Source organism: Podarcis vaucheri (genome assembly GCF_965113315.1).
Source record: "Podarcis vaucheri genome assembly, chromosome: 5".
Classification (NCBI taxonomy): Eukaryota; Metazoa; Chordata; class Lepidosauria; order Squamata; family Lacertidae; genus Podarcis; species Podarcis vaucheri.
In genome coordinates this window covers 802,853-818,722 of record NC_138763.1, presented here as the reverse complement: position 1 = coordinate 818,722, position 15,870 = coordinate 802,853, and the positions used below count along the sequence as shown (strand labels likewise).

At 50.7% G+C, this 15,870-nt stretch overlaps 2 protein-coding genes across 2 annotated transcripts; both read right to left on the bottom strand.

Moving 5' to 3' along the window:
* Positions 1 to 5,019: 5,019 nt before the first annotated feature.
* On the bottom strand, positions 5,020 to 9,113 carry LOC309533113 (uncharacterized protein). Its single transcript, XM_082224230.1, has 2 exons — positions 9,010 to 9,113; positions 5,020 to 7,230 (listed from the first exon to the last, which is right to left on the bottom strand). The coding sequence occupies exons 1-2, from the start codon at positions 9,027 to 9,029 to the stop codon at positions 5,409 to 5,411; spliced, it is 1,842 nt and encodes a 613-aa protein (XP_082080356.1). The 5' UTR covers positions 9,030 to 9,113; the 3' UTR covers positions 5,020 to 5,408.
* A 2,676-nt stretch (positions 9,114 to 11,789) lies between these two features.
* LOC309533126 (uncharacterized protein) lies at positions 11,790 to 15,444 on the bottom strand. The gene is made up of 2 exons (XM_082224288.1): positions 15,346 to 15,444; positions 11,790 to 13,776 (listed from the first exon to the last, which is right to left on the bottom strand). The coding sequence occupies exons 1-2, from the start codon at positions 15,376 to 15,378 to the stop codon at positions 12,106 to 12,108; spliced, it is 1,704 nt and encodes a 567-aa protein (XP_082080414.1). The 5' UTR covers positions 15,379 to 15,444; the 3' UTR covers positions 11,790 to 12,105.
* Positions 15,445 to 15,870: the final 426 nt, after the last annotated feature.

Here is a 15,870-nt window from a genome sequence, read left to right as displayed (position 1 = left end):
ACGCTGATTAAATTGCAGCTCATTTCTGGAACGTACAAAACTCTAGAGATTGTGTTCTCAATGCATTCATTGTTTATGTTGCATTTCAGGCTCATGGAACCTGCACCTTTTGCTTTAACAATGTTGTCATCTGCAATCTCAATTTCAGATCCTTCTTCATCATTTATTTCATTAATCTCATTAAAATAGTCCTTTTTATATGAAAAATGCGAACTGGCACCTGAATCTAAAATCCATTTATTACGTTTACTTTCACGATTCTGGACAGCTAAATTCCTTTCCTGCAATAACCATGTGCATTCACATTTCCCCTTCTTTTCCCCTTTTGGCTGAAAGGGGTGGGGTTTCTTCGCTTTAGGAGCTCTGCAGTTCTTTGCAATGTGTCCTTCTTTGTTACAATTGAAGCAAATCACTTTCTTAGGCATCTCTTTGGACTTTGTACATTGCCTAGATGCATAACTGCTGTCCTTGCCTCTAGCATTTCTCACTGGAGATTCAGCTCTATCTCTGCATTCTTCTTTTAAATAACCAATCAAGTCTTTAAAAGTCAGACCTTGTCTATGAGCCATCAAACTTACAAATGCGCCAAAGCGTGGTCCAAGTGATGATAACAAAAATGCTATCTTTGTATCCTCATCAAAAGCTTTGGGAGTCAGATCAATTCTTTGAATAATCTCAGTAAACTTGTTGATGTGCTCTGTGAATTCCTCTTTTGAATTCATCCTCAATCTGGTTAATTTACACACCAAGTTTCTGAAGCTGTTTATGCTAGATTCTCCATACACGCGCTCAATATCTCTTAAGATTTGAGATGCATCATCTGTACTATTTATTAATGATAGCTGCTCATCACGAAGTCCACTCAAAATAATGTGTCTAGCTTCGCTGTTCATGCGTTTCCAAGCACTTATCTTGGCTAAATCCTCCTCAGACGATCCTGTAGGCTGAGGCTTTAAAGCTTCCAAAATATGCTTATAATCTAAACATGCTATCAAGCGCTGCTTCCAGTGTATGAAATTGTACTCATTCAGCACAGGCATTCCTAGCTTTGCATCACTATCAAAAGCTGCTCTAGCCATCTTAAAATCCAAAAATTTGAAAATTCTTCAAAATTTCAAAATTTCTCAAAATTTCAAAATCAAAATCTCAAAAATCTCAAAATACAAAACAATTCTTCACTGCCTTGGGTCACTGTGAACTCTGAGGGAAGGGGGTTGTTGTTGTTGTTTAGTCGTTTAGTCGTGTCCGACTCTTCGTGACCCCATGGACCAGAGCACGCCAGGCACTTCTGTCCTCCACTGCCTCCCGCAGTTTGATCAAACTCATGCTAGTAGATTCAAGAACACCATCCAACCATCTCATTCTCTGTCGTCCCCTTCTCCTTGTGCCCTCCATCTTTCCCAACATCAGGGTCTTTTCCAGGGAGTCCTCTCTTCTCATGAGGTGGCCAAAGTATTGGAGCCTCAGCTTCACGATCTGTCCTTCCAGTGAGCACTCAGGGCTGATTTCCTTCAGAATGGAGAGGTTTGATCTTCTTGCAGTCCATGGGACTCTCAAGAGTCTCCTCCAGCACCATAATTCAAAAGCATCAATTCTTCGGCGATCAGCCTTCTTTATGGTCCAGCTCTCACTTCCATACATCACTACTGGGAAAACCATGGCTTTTACTATACGGACCTTTGTTGGCAAGGTGATGTCTCTGCTTTTTAAGATGTTGTCTAGGTTTGCCATCGCCTTTCTCCCAAGGAGCAGGCGTCTTTTAATTTCGTGACTGCTGTCACCATCTGCACTGATCATGGAGCCCAAGAAAGTAAAATCTCTCACTGCCTCCATTTCTTCCCCATCTATTTGCCAGGAGGTGATGGGCCCAGTGGCCATGATCTTCGTTTTTTTGATGTTGAGCTTCAGACCATATTTTGCGCTCTCCTCTTTCACCCTCATTAAAAGGTTCTTTAATTCCTCTTCACTTTCTGCCATCAAGGTTGTGTCATCTGCATATCTGAGGTTGTTGATATTTCTTCCGGCAATCTTAATTCCGGCTTGGGATTCATCCAGCCCAGCCTTTCGCATGATGAATTCTGCATATAAGTTAAATAAGCAGGGAGACAATATACAGCCTTGCCGTACTCCTTTCCCAATTTGGAACCAATCAGTTGTTCCATATCCAGTTCTAACTGTAGCTTCTTGTCCCACATAGAGATTTCGCAGGAGACAGATGAGGTGATCAGGCACTCCCATTTCTTTAAGAACTTGCCATAGTTTGCTGTGGTCAACACAGTCAAAGGCTTTTGCATAGTCAATGAAGCAGAAGTAGATGTCTTTCTGGAACTCTCTGGCTTTCTCCATAATCCAGCGCATGTTTGCAATTTGGTCTCTGGTTCCTCTGCCTCTTCTAAATCCAGCTTGCACTTCTGGGAGTTCTCGGTCCACATACTGCTTGAGCCTTCCTTGTAGAATTTTAAGCATAACCTTGCTAGCATGTGAAATGAGTGAAATTGTGCGGTAGTTGGAGCATTCTTTGGCACTGCCTTTCTTTGGGATTGGAATGTAGACTGATCTTCTCCAATCCTCTGGCCACTGCTGAGTTTTCCAAACTTGCTGGCATATTGAGTGTAGCACCTTAACAGCATCATCTTTTAAAATTTTAAACAGTTCAGCTGGAATACCATCACTTCCACTGGCCTTGTTATTTGCAGTGCTTTCTAAGGCCCATTTGACTTCACTCTCCAGGATGTCTGGCTCAAGGTCAGCAACCACACTACCTGGGGTGTATGAGACATCCATATCTTTCTGGTATAATTCCTCTGTGTATTCTTGCCACCTCTTCTTGATGTCTTCTGCTTCAGTTAGATCTTTACCACTTTTGTCCTTTATTATGGTAATCTTTGTACGAAATGTTCCTTTCATATTTCCGATTTTCTTGAACAGATCTCTGGTTCTTCCCATTCTGTTGCTTTCCTCTATTTCTTTGCATTGCTCGTTTAAGAAGGCCTTCTTGTCTCTCCTTGCTGTTCTTTGGAAATCTGCATTCAATTTCCTGTATCTTTCACTATCTCCCTCGCATTTTGCTTGCCTTCTCTCCTCCGCTATTTGTAAAGCCTCGTTGGACAGCCACTTTGCTTTCTTGCATTTCTTTTTCATTGGGATGGTTTTAGTTGCTGCCTCCTGTATAATGTTGCGAGCCTCCATCCATAGTTCTTCAGGCACTCTGTCCAGCAAATCTAAATCCTTAAACCTGTTCCTCACTTCACAGGGAAGGGGGAGGGGTTGCTTAATCCCCACTGCACAATGGAACAAAGGACCATGTGCTTACCAGGAAGTTAACTCAGAAAAATACTACTCAACTCAAAATCACAATCCAATGCAATCCTTCAAAAATACGCAGAAATATGCAATACTGGGGCCACTAACCCTTTGTGGGAATGTTCTGGGGTGCAGGAGAGGATATATTGACTAATTATATCCTTATCCAACTTGTGCTAACAAGTTCCCAAAATATCAGCAGAGTTTATAGACATTCCCCTTTAAGTTCGCAACGGTAACGTGTGCACAGGTTCGCTTGAACCTCTATAATAATTACTCTGGTAATTTCCCCTTTGTTCCCTCTTAAAATACAAGACACAACACAGTCTTTATAAAAGTATAAAAGAGTTTACTCACGATCTGTTCACAATATGATCCCAGATGGCAGACAGGCTTAAAAAGGTAAAATACACTTAGAATCTATCTTATAGGAACATAGCCCTCTCCTCTCTTGGCTGAGAGCCAAGAGGGCATCCTGCTTCTTCGAAAGGTGATGGCAGAGAGAGAGAGAGAGAGATGGCTGCCTGCCCTGTGCTTTTTGTCATTACCTGCACAGGTGAGGCCGCACCCACCTCTGGTCACATGCGGAGGAAGTCCGTCCCCAGGAAGTTTACCTGCTTGCTGGACAGACATCCCTCCCATTTTCTAACATGTACACTCTAGGAATGTTGTCATTGACTGCTCCTGTGTTTACATCCCACAATTTTGTTAAATAATATCCTTCTTAACTTGCGCTAGCAGGTTCTATAACTTAGCAGAGTTCTAACATCCCCCTTTTAAATTGCACAGCGGCTAGCTTGCAGCAGGCTAGTTTTAGCCTTTCAATATAAGATTCCTGGTCATTCCCTTATATCCCTCTTTAAAAGAATGGACACGACACAGACTTGTGTAAAAAGTATAAGAGAAGTTTACTCACATTCAGTCAGTTCACAGATGGATCCCAGAAGGCAGACTTAGGTTACAAACATATATACACATGGAATCTATCCCATAAGGAGATAGTCCCTTTGTGCTCTGTTGGCTGGAAGCAACAAGACATCTCTAACTAAAGAGATGTTGCTTCTTCTATGAATGGAGCCAGAGAGGGGGGGGGCTTTGTGCCTTGCCCTTTTGTGTTACCTGAACAGGTAAGGTCATGCCCATCTCTAGGCACATGTAGAGGAAGTTTGCCCCAGCCCAGGAGGAAACAGGAAGTTGACCTGCTGGCTGGTACAAAGCATCCCCTTGCATATCCACTCTAGGAATGCTGTACTAGACTTCTCCACCTTTGTGCCAAGAAGGTTCTAGCTGTGGACGTAGCGTATAGTAGTAAACTCTCTTGTTTTGGGGTGACCTCTATTGTTATCCTCCCCAAGAGAAAAATGTCAGGTGTTTGGGGAAAAGTTTTTTAAATATCTTTTTAAATTCATTATATATAGTTTCCCAAGATTCCTTAATTATTTTACAGGACATGTGACTAAAAGATCCCTCAATTTCATTACACTTCCAACATATACCTTTTTCTTTTTTTAGACATTTTCACCAATCTGGTAGGTGTTAAATACTATCTGTGGGCCATTTTCATCATTAATTTTTATTTTATTATTATTATTATTATTACTACTACTACTACTACTACTACTACTACTATATTTTGCTAGAGTTATAACCTATGCCCAGTTAGGAATGTGTGTCTACCTTACCCCATGCCCACAAGAAGTTCCCACACAAAAGGAATAAAGAAAGCTTGGTTTATTATATGAAATGAAAGTGACAGAATATATAATTGCTGCTTCAGGCAGCAGATCCTGCAAGACGTACACCTCCACCCTGCCCTGGGAGGCAGTGGATCCATGCTTTCAGAATCCCCATTGGGTGACCTTTGGGATCCTGGGGAGACCCACAAATAAAACTACACAGACAAAGCCTGATTTGGGTCACAAAGGCTTCTGTTTCTGTTAGCGTCTGTGATGATACCAAGCACGCCCTGACGACAGCCCTGCAGTGTAGGCCTCCCTCGTCCCCATGAGGATGCAGCACGGCTCTGGTGGGGCTGGAGCCCCCTCTCTCCGGAGGGCCCCCCCCCTGCTCTCCGGGCCACACTGGCAGGGCAGGGGATGCCGGCCTCAGGGGGCTTCCGAGGGGGCTGCCACCGCCTCCCCTCCGGGCAGGGGCTCAATGCTCACGGCCACCCGGACCTTCACGGCGCCGCAGCCCGAGTCCAGGATCCAGTCCTTGCTGAAACGCTGCCCTGCCTCCTGCAGGCTCTCTCCCGGCGGGAGACTCAGGCTAAGCTGGTGGCAAGCATCACGGTCACACGCCAGGTGGATGGCACCTGCCGGATCGCTGGTGGTCATGGTCTGTGAGGTTTCAGTGAGACTCTCAGAGGTGGTGATTTGAGGAGTTGAGGTCAGAGCCTCTGTGGTTCGGAGGGTTGTGGCTGCATTTGTGGTGGTGGCAGGCTCAGAAACGGAGGTGGTTGCAGCAACGGTGGCCTTTTTAGGAGATGGGGGGAGTGTTGTGCTCATCCTTGTTGTGGCAGGAGGAGGGAAAGTTGTTGTGGGCAGAGCGCTGCTTGAAATGGGCAGAGTCGTTGGGCAAACCAGCTGATCTTCCGCCAAGGAACTGACTGCTTTGCCCAGCAGATCCTTGGGACTTCCGCACATGACCTTTGCAGCGTCCTTCACTTTTTTGGGATTGCTGTTCATCCATCGGTGGAGGTAGAGAAGGAGGCAGTCACACCTCCACGGATTCTCCCCGAGATACAGGGAGGTGAGCTTCGTGAAGCTGTCAAAGAGGCCCAGAGGGATGGTCTCCAGCTGGTTCTGGCGGAGCCTCAGGGTCTTCAGCCCCGGGAGGGAAGGTGGCAGGAGATCCTCCAGAGACGAGAGCTTGTTTGCCTCCACGTTGAGCTCAGAGAGTTTGCGGAGGCCTGTTAAAACACCGAGAGGGAGGCCTGCCAGCTGGTTGTGGGACAAGGTGAGCTTTGTGAGCCCCGTGAGGTTGGCAAAGACCCCCGCTGGAAGAGCCTGCAAAGCGTTCTTGCTCAGGTCCAGCTGGGTGAGCAAAGGCATCTGCCCAAAGAGCCGGCCGGGGAGACCTTTCAGCCGGTTGGAAGCCAGGGTCAGCTGCTTCAGCTTCCTCAGTCCGAAGAAGGCCTCATCCGGGAGGGTCTCCAAGAGGTTGTGCTCCAGGAAGAGCTTCTCCAGGTTGGGCTTGTTCCTCAGCACCCTGGGAGGCAGCGTGCGGATCTTGTTCTTCTGGAGGCCGAGCTCCGTCAGGTCCTGCTGGCTGTCCAGGCTCCCCTCCGGGAGGTCTCTGATCTCGTTCTCGTACAGCCGGAGGACCTTCAGCCGAGGAAGTTCCTTGAAGACGTCCTCTGGGATGGCAGCGATCTTGTTCCTGGCCAGGTGCAAAAAGGTCAGGTTGGAGAGCCCATCAAAGACGCCTTCGGGGAGAGAAGGGATCTCGTTCATATGCAGGTAGATCTCCTCCAGCTCCCCGAGATCCTCAAAGAGTCCTTTCTGGAGGCCCTTGATCTGAGAGTCCCGCAGATTCAGTTTCTGCAAGCGAGGAAGAGAGCGGAAGGTGCCCACAGGGAGGTCGTTCAGCTCGGCCTGCGTGATTTCCAGCTCATCCAGTTTCTCCAAGTTATCAAAGGCCCCCACCTCTACGGTTTGGATCTTGTTGCCAATGAACAGGACTTTCTGCAGGCCGGGCATGTTCCGGAAGGCTCCGCTCTTGATCTCTGTTAGGCTGGTTTGCACAAAGATCATTTCGGTGATGATGGTGCTGGCGGTCTTTGGGATCTCCGTCACGTCCCTTAATTTGGTGTAGACTTCCTGGTGGGCCTTGGGGCAGTCGTAGGCCCCTGTGCAGGCGGGCGGGCTCTGGCCAGTTCCAAAGGCCAGGCAGAGGAGGAGGACAATGGCCACTGTGGGCACCATCCTGGAAGAAAGCAAGAGGTGTCCATTAGCCTTTTCACCAAGAGAGTGCACATCTGGCAAGCCTCTCTGCAGCTGGAGCGTCCGGATTCCTGGGGTCTGCTGCATCACGCACACGCTCAGCTCCTTCACAATCTGCTGTTTTGTGGGAGCAATCAAATACAACATTCCTAGAGTGAAGATGCTTACACATGGGGAGGAATGTTTGTCCAGCTAGCAGGTCAACTTCCTGTTTCCTTCTGGGCTGGGACAGACTTCCTCTGCATGTGACTAGAGGTGGGTGTGGCCTCACCTGTGCAGGTAAGGACAAAAGCACAGGGCAGGGCAGCCTTCTCTGTCTTTGACCACATGCATCGAAGAAGCAACATCTGCTTAGCCAAAGATGCTCTCTTGGCCTCCAGCCAAGAGGGGACAAAGGGACGGTCTCCTTATGAGATAGTTTCCTGGCTGGTCTCCTTGCTTTTTTGTCCAAGGGAGCCCTCGGATTTCTCCGTTAACACTGGGGAGTCCAAACAAGGAGCAGACCTGGCCCCTTGACTCCGGGCCAAAGCCTTCTCCCCTCCAGACCCCTGAGCCTCCATTCCCCCCACAACCAGCCTTCCGACCCCAAAACCAGGACTTCTGGCAAAGAGGAAGAATCGTGGTTAACCAAGGGAGGGAAGCTGCCGCCTCTGACTCACGGCTCTCTTATATTTTCCCTCCCAACCACTAGAAACAACTGTTGTTTTAAAATACTCAGAAAAATCCTGATCCTCCCCACCACCCTTTCCCCTCCAGCTGGGTCCTCTCTCCCCAAAGAGAAGAGGCAGCTGCCGTCCCTCTAATATAGCTCCATACTGCCTGCACTGACTTGCAGAAGCTCTCCCAAATTTCAGCCAGGGGATGGAAACTTGCATGTTCTGAATGCAAACCAGCTGCTCTAGCTTCACACAAGCACACAAAACACACACACGTGTGCACAGCAAGGGAACTGACAGGTGGAGATCCGTTATTTAGTTCACAAAATTTATACACAGTTTTTGTTTCCTTAAAAAACAGCAACCTCAAAGCAGTTACAGAAAGATAAAACAAGAAAATCAGGCAGACATACAGAGTGTTAAAATGCTAAAATGGATTCACATTCACAGCAACATTTCTAAACAGCCGGGCAGGCTTGCCTAGACAAGGAGGCTTTTTAGCAGGTGCCCCAAAGAGGGAAGCAAAGGCACCCGCTTGATCTCAAGAGGCAGGGAGTTCCACAGCCCAATAGATCAGATCTTGAAAATGCCGAACAGGGATTACACTGCCAATTCCACCGCTGGAGGCGGCCGAGTGGATGCAGGTGAGCTTTGGCACTCTTGCGGGTGAGCCGGTCTCTCAGAACCGGGGGTTGGCAAGGTTTACCTCGCCTGGGCCGCTTCACTCCAGCAGAGATCCCTCTGTGGGTTGGATTGTGCATGTGAGTGAGCATGCACACTCGCAATTTCCAGCAGTGTCTGTGTCTGCGCAGACACTATTTCCGGCGCCGTAGAAGCAAGTCCCTGTGCCATGCTGTGCCAATTTAGTGCAGCGTGGGGGCACTTGCCGAGCAGGCGGCTCTGTTTGGGGGCAGCTTGTGGGCCGGTTAAATGACCCCCGTGAGCCGCTTGGCCCTTAGGTTGCCTACCCCTGCTCTGAAGCTCTGAGCCCCCTTCAAGGCAGCAGGAGCCCAGAGCAGAGCAGCAGCCTGGTGGGCAGAGAGATGGGCTGGAGAAGGTCAGGGAGGAAGCTCCTTCCAAGCCCCAGGGAGCCTTTCAGCACTTACCAAAGTCGGTTGCCGGACATTTTGCTGAGCCAGGAGAGTCGTGCACAGGCTGCCGAGCGAAGCGCCTCCAGCCTTATCTGAGGGAGGCATCCAGCACCCGGGAGGCGAAGATCTGCCCTGTGCAGATGTTGGGCAGGTCTGCCTGGTGAGATAAAGGTCCCAGGTGACGAATCCTTGTCACAAAACTGGGCATCAGCCAAGGCCTGGGCCCGGCTCTTAACTGGGAAGGGTCCCTCTGGGACCATAGAATTGCAGAGTTAGATGGGACCCCTCCAGCACAGGGGTTCTCCAAGGGTGGGGCAGGCCACCCTGGAGAGGCAGGAAAAGGTGGCAAGTGGACAGGAAGACTCAAGGACAACCCAAGAAACATTTAAGCATCTCAGTATAGTATAAGGTAAAGGGACCCCTGACCATTAGGTCCAGTCGTGGCCGACTCTGGGGTTGCGGCGCTCATCTCGCTTTACTGGCCGAGGGAGCAGGCGTACAGCTTCCGGGTCATGTGGCCAGCATGACTAAGCCGCTTCTGGCGAACCAGAGCAGCGCACAGAAACACCTTCCCGCCAAAGCAGTACCTATTTATCTACTTGCACTTGTTTTCAAACTGCTAGGTTGGCAGGAGCTGGGACCGAGCAATGGTAGCTCATCCCATCGCGGGGATTCGAACCGCCAACCTTCTGATCGGCAAGTCCTAGGCTCTGTGGTTTAACCCACAGCGCCACCCGCGTCCCAGTATAGTATAGCCTTTTCTACATGCTCACAGACCAACTGTGGAATTATCTGTTCTAGGACCTTTCCTGGTATCCATGTCAAGCTCACCTATTGGTAGTAACCTGGGTCTTCCTTTTCTCCCCTTTTTGAAGATGAGGACAACATTTGCCGCCTCCTGTCTGTAGGGACCTCACCTGTTCTCCAAGAATTCTCAGAGATAATAGACACAGGCTCTGAAATTACACCTGCAGGCTCCTTTAGTACCGTTGAATGCAGCTCATCAGGCCCTGGAGATTTGAATTCCTTTAAGATAGCTAGGTGTTCCCTTACTACCTTTTCCTATCTTGTTTTTCATTTTGTATTTTAAAATACAGGAAGAGAGAGCATATTTAACCCCTTCCCTCCCACCCCCTGTCCCACTTAAAACTTTGTACCAAATACAGCATGTATACATATACCATATGACTGCCCTTCCGCCTTTTTCCTGGTTCCTTTGCTTTTCTGCTACTCCGTGTAATCCACATCTTTTTAATCATCTAATTTGTTGCCTATTAAATACTCTATTTCAGCTCTGCTGGATTTACTCAAGACCTGCTAAGCTGTATGTATTTGTCTATACTGGTTCTTGAAATAGTCAATGAATATTACCCATTCCTCCTTATATTTCTTATCTTTGTTTTCTCTTATCCTGTTCCTCAGACCAGCCAGTTCAGCATATTCAAACATTTTGCACTGCCATTCTTCCTGAGTGGGCACTGTGGGAGCGTTCAGGGTGGCAGGAGAGGATATTTTGTTAAATAATATCCTTCCAAACTTGCGCTAGCAAGTTCTATAACTTAGCAGAGTTCTAACATCCCCCGGAGATTTGAATTCCTTTAAGATAGCTAGGTGTTCCCTTACTACCTTTTCCTATCTTGTTTTTCATTTTGTATTTTCAAATACAGGAAGAGAGAGCATATTTAACCCCTTCCCTCCCACCCCCCTGTCCCAATTAAAACTTCGTATAAAAAACAGCATGTACAATCATACCTCGGGTTACAGGCGCTTCAGGTTGCATTTTTTCAGGTTACGGACCGCCAAAACCTGGAAATACTGGAAGGGGTTACTTCCAGGTTTCAGTGGTCGCACATGCGCCGAAACGCAACCTGCGCATGTGCAGACGCGCCGCTGCAGGTTGAGAACGCTGCAGGTTGTCAATGTGCATTCTGCATGGACCACATTCACAACCCAAGCATCCACTTTATACATATACCATATGACTTCCCTTCCGCCTTTTTCCTGGTTCCTTTGCTTTTCTGCTGCTCCGCGTAATCCACATCTTTTTAATCATCCAATTTGTTATACACATGGAATCTATCCCATAAGGAGATAGTCCCTTTGTGCTCTGTTGGCTGGAAGCAACAAGGCATCTGTAGCTAAGGAGATGTTGCTTCTTCTATGAATGGAGCCAGAGAGGGGGGGGCTTTGTGCCTTGTCCTTTTGTGTTACCTGGACAGGTAAGGTCACGCCCATCTCTAGGCACATGTAGAGGAAGTTTGCCCCAGCCCAGGAGGAAACAGGAAGTTGACCTGCTGGCTGGTACAAAGCATCCCCTTACATGTCCACTCTAGGAATGTTGTACTAGACTTCTCCACCTTTGTGCCAAGAAGGTTCTAGCTGTGGACGTAGTGTATAGTAGTAAACTCTCTTGTTTTTTGGGGACCTCTGTTGTTATCATCCTCATGAGAAAAATGTCAGGTGCTTGGGGAAAAGTTTTTTAAATATCTTTTAAAATTCATTATATATAGTTTCCCAATATTCCTTAATTATTTTACAGAACATGTGACTAAAAGATCCCTCAATTTCATTACACTGCCAACATATACCTTTTTCTTTTTTTAGACATTTTCACCAATCTGGTAGGTGTTAAATACTATCTGTGGGCCATTTTCATAATTTTTTATTTTATTATTATTATTATTATTATTATTATTATTATTATTATTATTTTGCTAGAGTTATAACCCATGCCCAGTTATGAATGTGTGTCTACCCTTACCCCATGCCCACAAGAAGTTCCCACACAAAAGGAATAAAGAAAGCTTGGTTTATTATATGAAATGAAAGTGACAAAATATATAATTGCTGCTTCAGGCAGCAAATCCTACAAGACGTACACCTCCACCCTGCCCTGGGAGGCAGTGGATCCATGCTTTCAGAATCCCCACTGGGTGACCTTTGGGATCCTGGGGAGACCCGCAGATAAATCCACACAGACAAAGCCTGATTTGGGTCACAAAGGCTTCTGTTTCTGTTAGGGTCTGTGATGATACCAAGCGCGTCCTGACGACAGCCCTGCAGTGTAGGCCTCCCTCGTCCCCATGAGGATGCAGCACGGCTCTGGTGGGCTCAGGGGGCTTCCGAGGGGGGTGCCACCGCCTCCCCTCCGGGCAGGGGCTCAATGCTCACGGCCACCCGGACCTTCACGGCGCCGCAGCCCGAGTCCAGGATCCAGCCCTTGCTGAAACTCTGCCCTGCCTCCTGCGGGCTCTCTCCCGGCGGGAGACTCAGGCTAAGCTGGTGGCAAGCGTCGCGGTCGCACGCCAGGTGGATGGCACCTGCCGGATCCTGGTAGGTGCACGGAGGGCGGGCGCTGGGTTCGGCGGGGGTCTCCTCCATCCCCGGCTCCGCCCGGCAGCGGGAGGGCGCGAGGCCCCGCCGACAGACCAGCTGCTCTTTCTGCACGGCCGGCAGGCTCAGCCCCTGCAGGTGAGCCGGGCTCCTGCACAAGGCCCGCGCGTTGATCAGGGGGTCCGTGTCCTGGAGCCAGTCTTTCAGGGGGGCCAGGTGGCAGTCGCACGTCCAGGGGTTGCCCTTCAGGGCCACATTGCCCAGGATGACGTTGCCCTCGAAGACCCCCTCCGAGAGGGTGGCCAGCTGGTTGTGGGACAGGTCCAAGGCCTCCAGGGTGGTGAGGTTGGCAAAGACGCCCCTCGGCAGGGCGGTGAGGTTGTTGTGGCTCAGCTGCAGCCTGGCAAGGGCGCTCAGGCCCCGGAAGACCCCGGCGGGCAGGTGGGCGAGGCGGTTGTGCGACAGGCCCAGGAACGCCAGGCTGCCCAGGTTGCCAAACAGCCCCTCGGGGATGCTCTGGAGACGGTTGCCCGCCAGGGAGAGCTCGGCGAGGCGAGGGGTGCCCTGGAAGAGCCCGTCGGGCAGCTCCGCCAAGCGGTTGCCGTCCAGGTAGAGGAAGGTGAGGTCGCGCTGGGCGGAGAAGACGGCGGCTGGCAGGCGCTCCAGGGCGTTGTGCTGGAGGTGGAGGCGCGTCAGGGCGCTCAGCGGGGCGAAGGTGCCCGGGGGCAGCTCTGCCAGGGCGTTGCCGTCCAAGAAGAGCTCCCGGAGCTCTCTCAGGGGGCCGAAGAGGCCGGCGGAGAGGCCAGCCAGGCGGTTGTCGCTCAGCTTCAGCACCCGCAGGGCCGAAAGCGGGCCGAAGACCTCCGCCAGCAGCTCCGCCAGGTGGTTTTGGGACAAGGTGAGGGTCTTGAGGGATGCCAGCGGGCGGAAGACGTCCTGGGGCAGAGACCCGACCTCGTTGCCCTGGAGGTGGAGGGCTTCCAGGCGCGGCGTGTTGCTGAACAGCTCCGTCTCCAGGCTTCTGATGGGGCTGAACTTGACGGCGAGGCTGCTGAGGTTGGCCAAGCCCAGAAAGGCCTCTCCGCTCAGGGCGCTCAGCTGGCTGGACGAGATCTCCAGCTCGCGGAGCTCCGGCAGCCCCTCGAAGGCCGCGCGTCCCAGAGACTCGAGGGGGCTGCCCAGGAAGGCGAGTTTGGCGAGGCGGCGGCTGCCGGTTCTGTTGGCGAAAGCCCCGCTCTGAAGCGAGAAGAGGGGGGCTCCCACGAAGAAGAGCTGGGTGGCGCTGGCGGGGACCCCCTCGGGGATGTCCTCCAGACCTTCATCCGAGCAGAAGACGGTCAGGTTCCCAAAGCACTGGCACAGAGCCGGGCAGGGAACCGCGGGGCCACCGGGCTGTGCCAGGGCCGAGAGGCAAAGCAGCAGCAAGTGCCCGGCGGCCACCCATTTGCCCTGCGGGAGAGGAAGGCAAAGGAAGGCCAGTAAGTGCGGGGATGCTCAGGAAGGCAGGAGAGGATATGCTGCTCGACCACTGAGCGCAGGAGAGCGCTGAGGCCAGGCTGGCCCAGGAGGCCAAAGAGAAAATGCTGCCCACTGTGGAAGGACGTGCGGATCCAGAATCGGCCTCCACAGTCACTTACGGACTCACTGTTAAAACCGTGTTCACGGAAGAAAATCTTACTCAGCTATGAGAGATCGCCAAAGAAAGAAGTAGAAGTGGCAGCCCCTACCCTCTGGAACTCCCTGCCACTTGATACCACACAGGCACCTTCTCTGGTCTCTTTTTAACACCTTTCCAAAAACATTCTTGTCTAAAAACATTCTTCAAGTCTGTCCAGATGCTTGAAAAGCTGGCGTGAATTTAAAGCTCTTTCAGTATTTTAACTTTTTATATGTTTTAAAACTGTTCTTGTAAACTTTTCTTGATTTTATAGTTTTATCTTTATGTAAACCACTTTGAGGGTGTGGAGGGTTTTGTGGTTTCTTTACAGTTAAGAAGTGTAGACATTTTATGAAATCATGATAATGAATAATTTGCCATGACTGCTAATCAGTGTCACCGGCTGGGGGCTTGTCGGGGCTTCTGCTTGCCCCCCCCCCCCAGAAAGCACGGATCCAAAGGGCACTTGATTCCTTTCTTTAGCTCTGGCTTTGAGTTCTATCCCATATCCATATCCTCATCTAGGTGCCCTTTTTCTGCCCCCAGGAGGGGCACTTAGTTGCTGGCAAGAGCCCTGTGTCTTCCTACATATGTGAGAGACACTATTGGTGGTTTTTTGCTGTAAGGGGAAAACCCTCATTTCTTTGCTGGGAAAGGCCTCTGACGCCAGGCAGAGAATGAGGAGGGCATTTCATGTTTTAGAAAAATGCCAGCGATGGTCAATGGCACCAGGTCGCCCCTGCCTTTCCTGTAAGCCAGTGGCTGGGGGGCTTCCCTCTGCCCACTCCCCCTGCCATAACAAATTGGGGCACGGGGTGTTGGACCGTCGTTGTGCAATGGCACAAGGGGCACCAGCCTCTGCCTTACCCTTAAAGCACCTTCAAAGTGCATTCCATCCCTACAAACACACACACACACACACACACAAGTGGGAACAGTAGTTTAGCCCTCGCAGAGCTACAATCCCCAGCACCCTTCACAAACTGCAGTTCCCAGGATCCTCTGACCTGCTTCACATATCTGGTGCAGGAACGGCCTTAGACCGGATTCTCGCTCCCAGCTGGCAGGGCTCAAATCTGAGCAGTCGCACCCAAATCACAGAATTGTAGAGTGGGAGGGTGATCTAGCCCAGTTGCCCTGCCATGGAGGAATCACAGCTTCAGATCCCCCCCCTCCAATTCTGCTTAAAACCCTCCACCACCTTTGAGGAGCGACCTTTGAGGAGACCCATTGCTCTCCCCAGCAATGAGAGAACCCCCTCAACTGAGAGCCCAGACCCCTTTGCCCTGCCCACCCCACCCTCTGCTAAAAGGGGGGCTTGGTTTGCTCCTGCCCATTTTGGGGGACCCCTGGGCACTTACCCTGGGCAGGGCCAGGCCCTCAGGCAGAGCCATGGTGCCGTCCTCCGTCCTCTGCCTGCCAGAAAAGCCTCTCGCTCTGCTGTGGTGTTTGCCAGCCAAGATGGGAAGTCACTGACCCGCCAAGTGGGACGGACCTGGCGGTCCTGCTTATCGGAGGCCCCGTCCTGGGTCCCCGCAGATTCCGGGCAAGGGCCGGTGGCCTCAGAGGGGGCGGGGAGGGCACTGGCCTCTGGGCAAACAGGCAGCAGGAAGGACTGCCTGGAGGTAGCAGAGGCACCTGGGGGGGGGGCAGGACTCTGCCCTTGCCGAGAGCGGGCCCTGCCATCCCAGGGTTTGGCAAGCTGCCTCTCTCAAAAAGATCTCTCTCAAAGTATCACAGGACAAGTTCATGGAGGAGAAGAGGGTTGTCAGTGGCTCCCAGCCAGGAGGGCTCTGCTCTCCCTCCACAGATAGAAGCAGCGATGCTTCTGAAACCCCAGGAGGGGAGACTGTCGCTCTTGTGTTCGAATCCTGCTGTGGTTTCCC

Coding starts and splice junctions, on each gene's coding strand:
- LOC309533113 (XM_082224230.1), bottom strand. CDS start 9,029: ATGTCCGGCAACCGACTTTG. Junction 7,231..9,009: donor ATGTCCGGCAACCGACTTTG/GTAAGTGCTGAA, acceptor GCTTTCTTCCAG/GATGGTGCCCACAGTGGCCA.
- LOC309533126 (XM_082224288.1), bottom strand. CDS start 15,378: ATGGCTCTGCCTGAGGGCCTGGCCCTGCCCAGG. Junction 13,777..15,345: donor AGGGCCTGGCCCTGCCCAGG/GTAAGTGCCCAG, acceptor CCTCTCCCGCAG/GGCAAATGGGTGGCCGCCGG.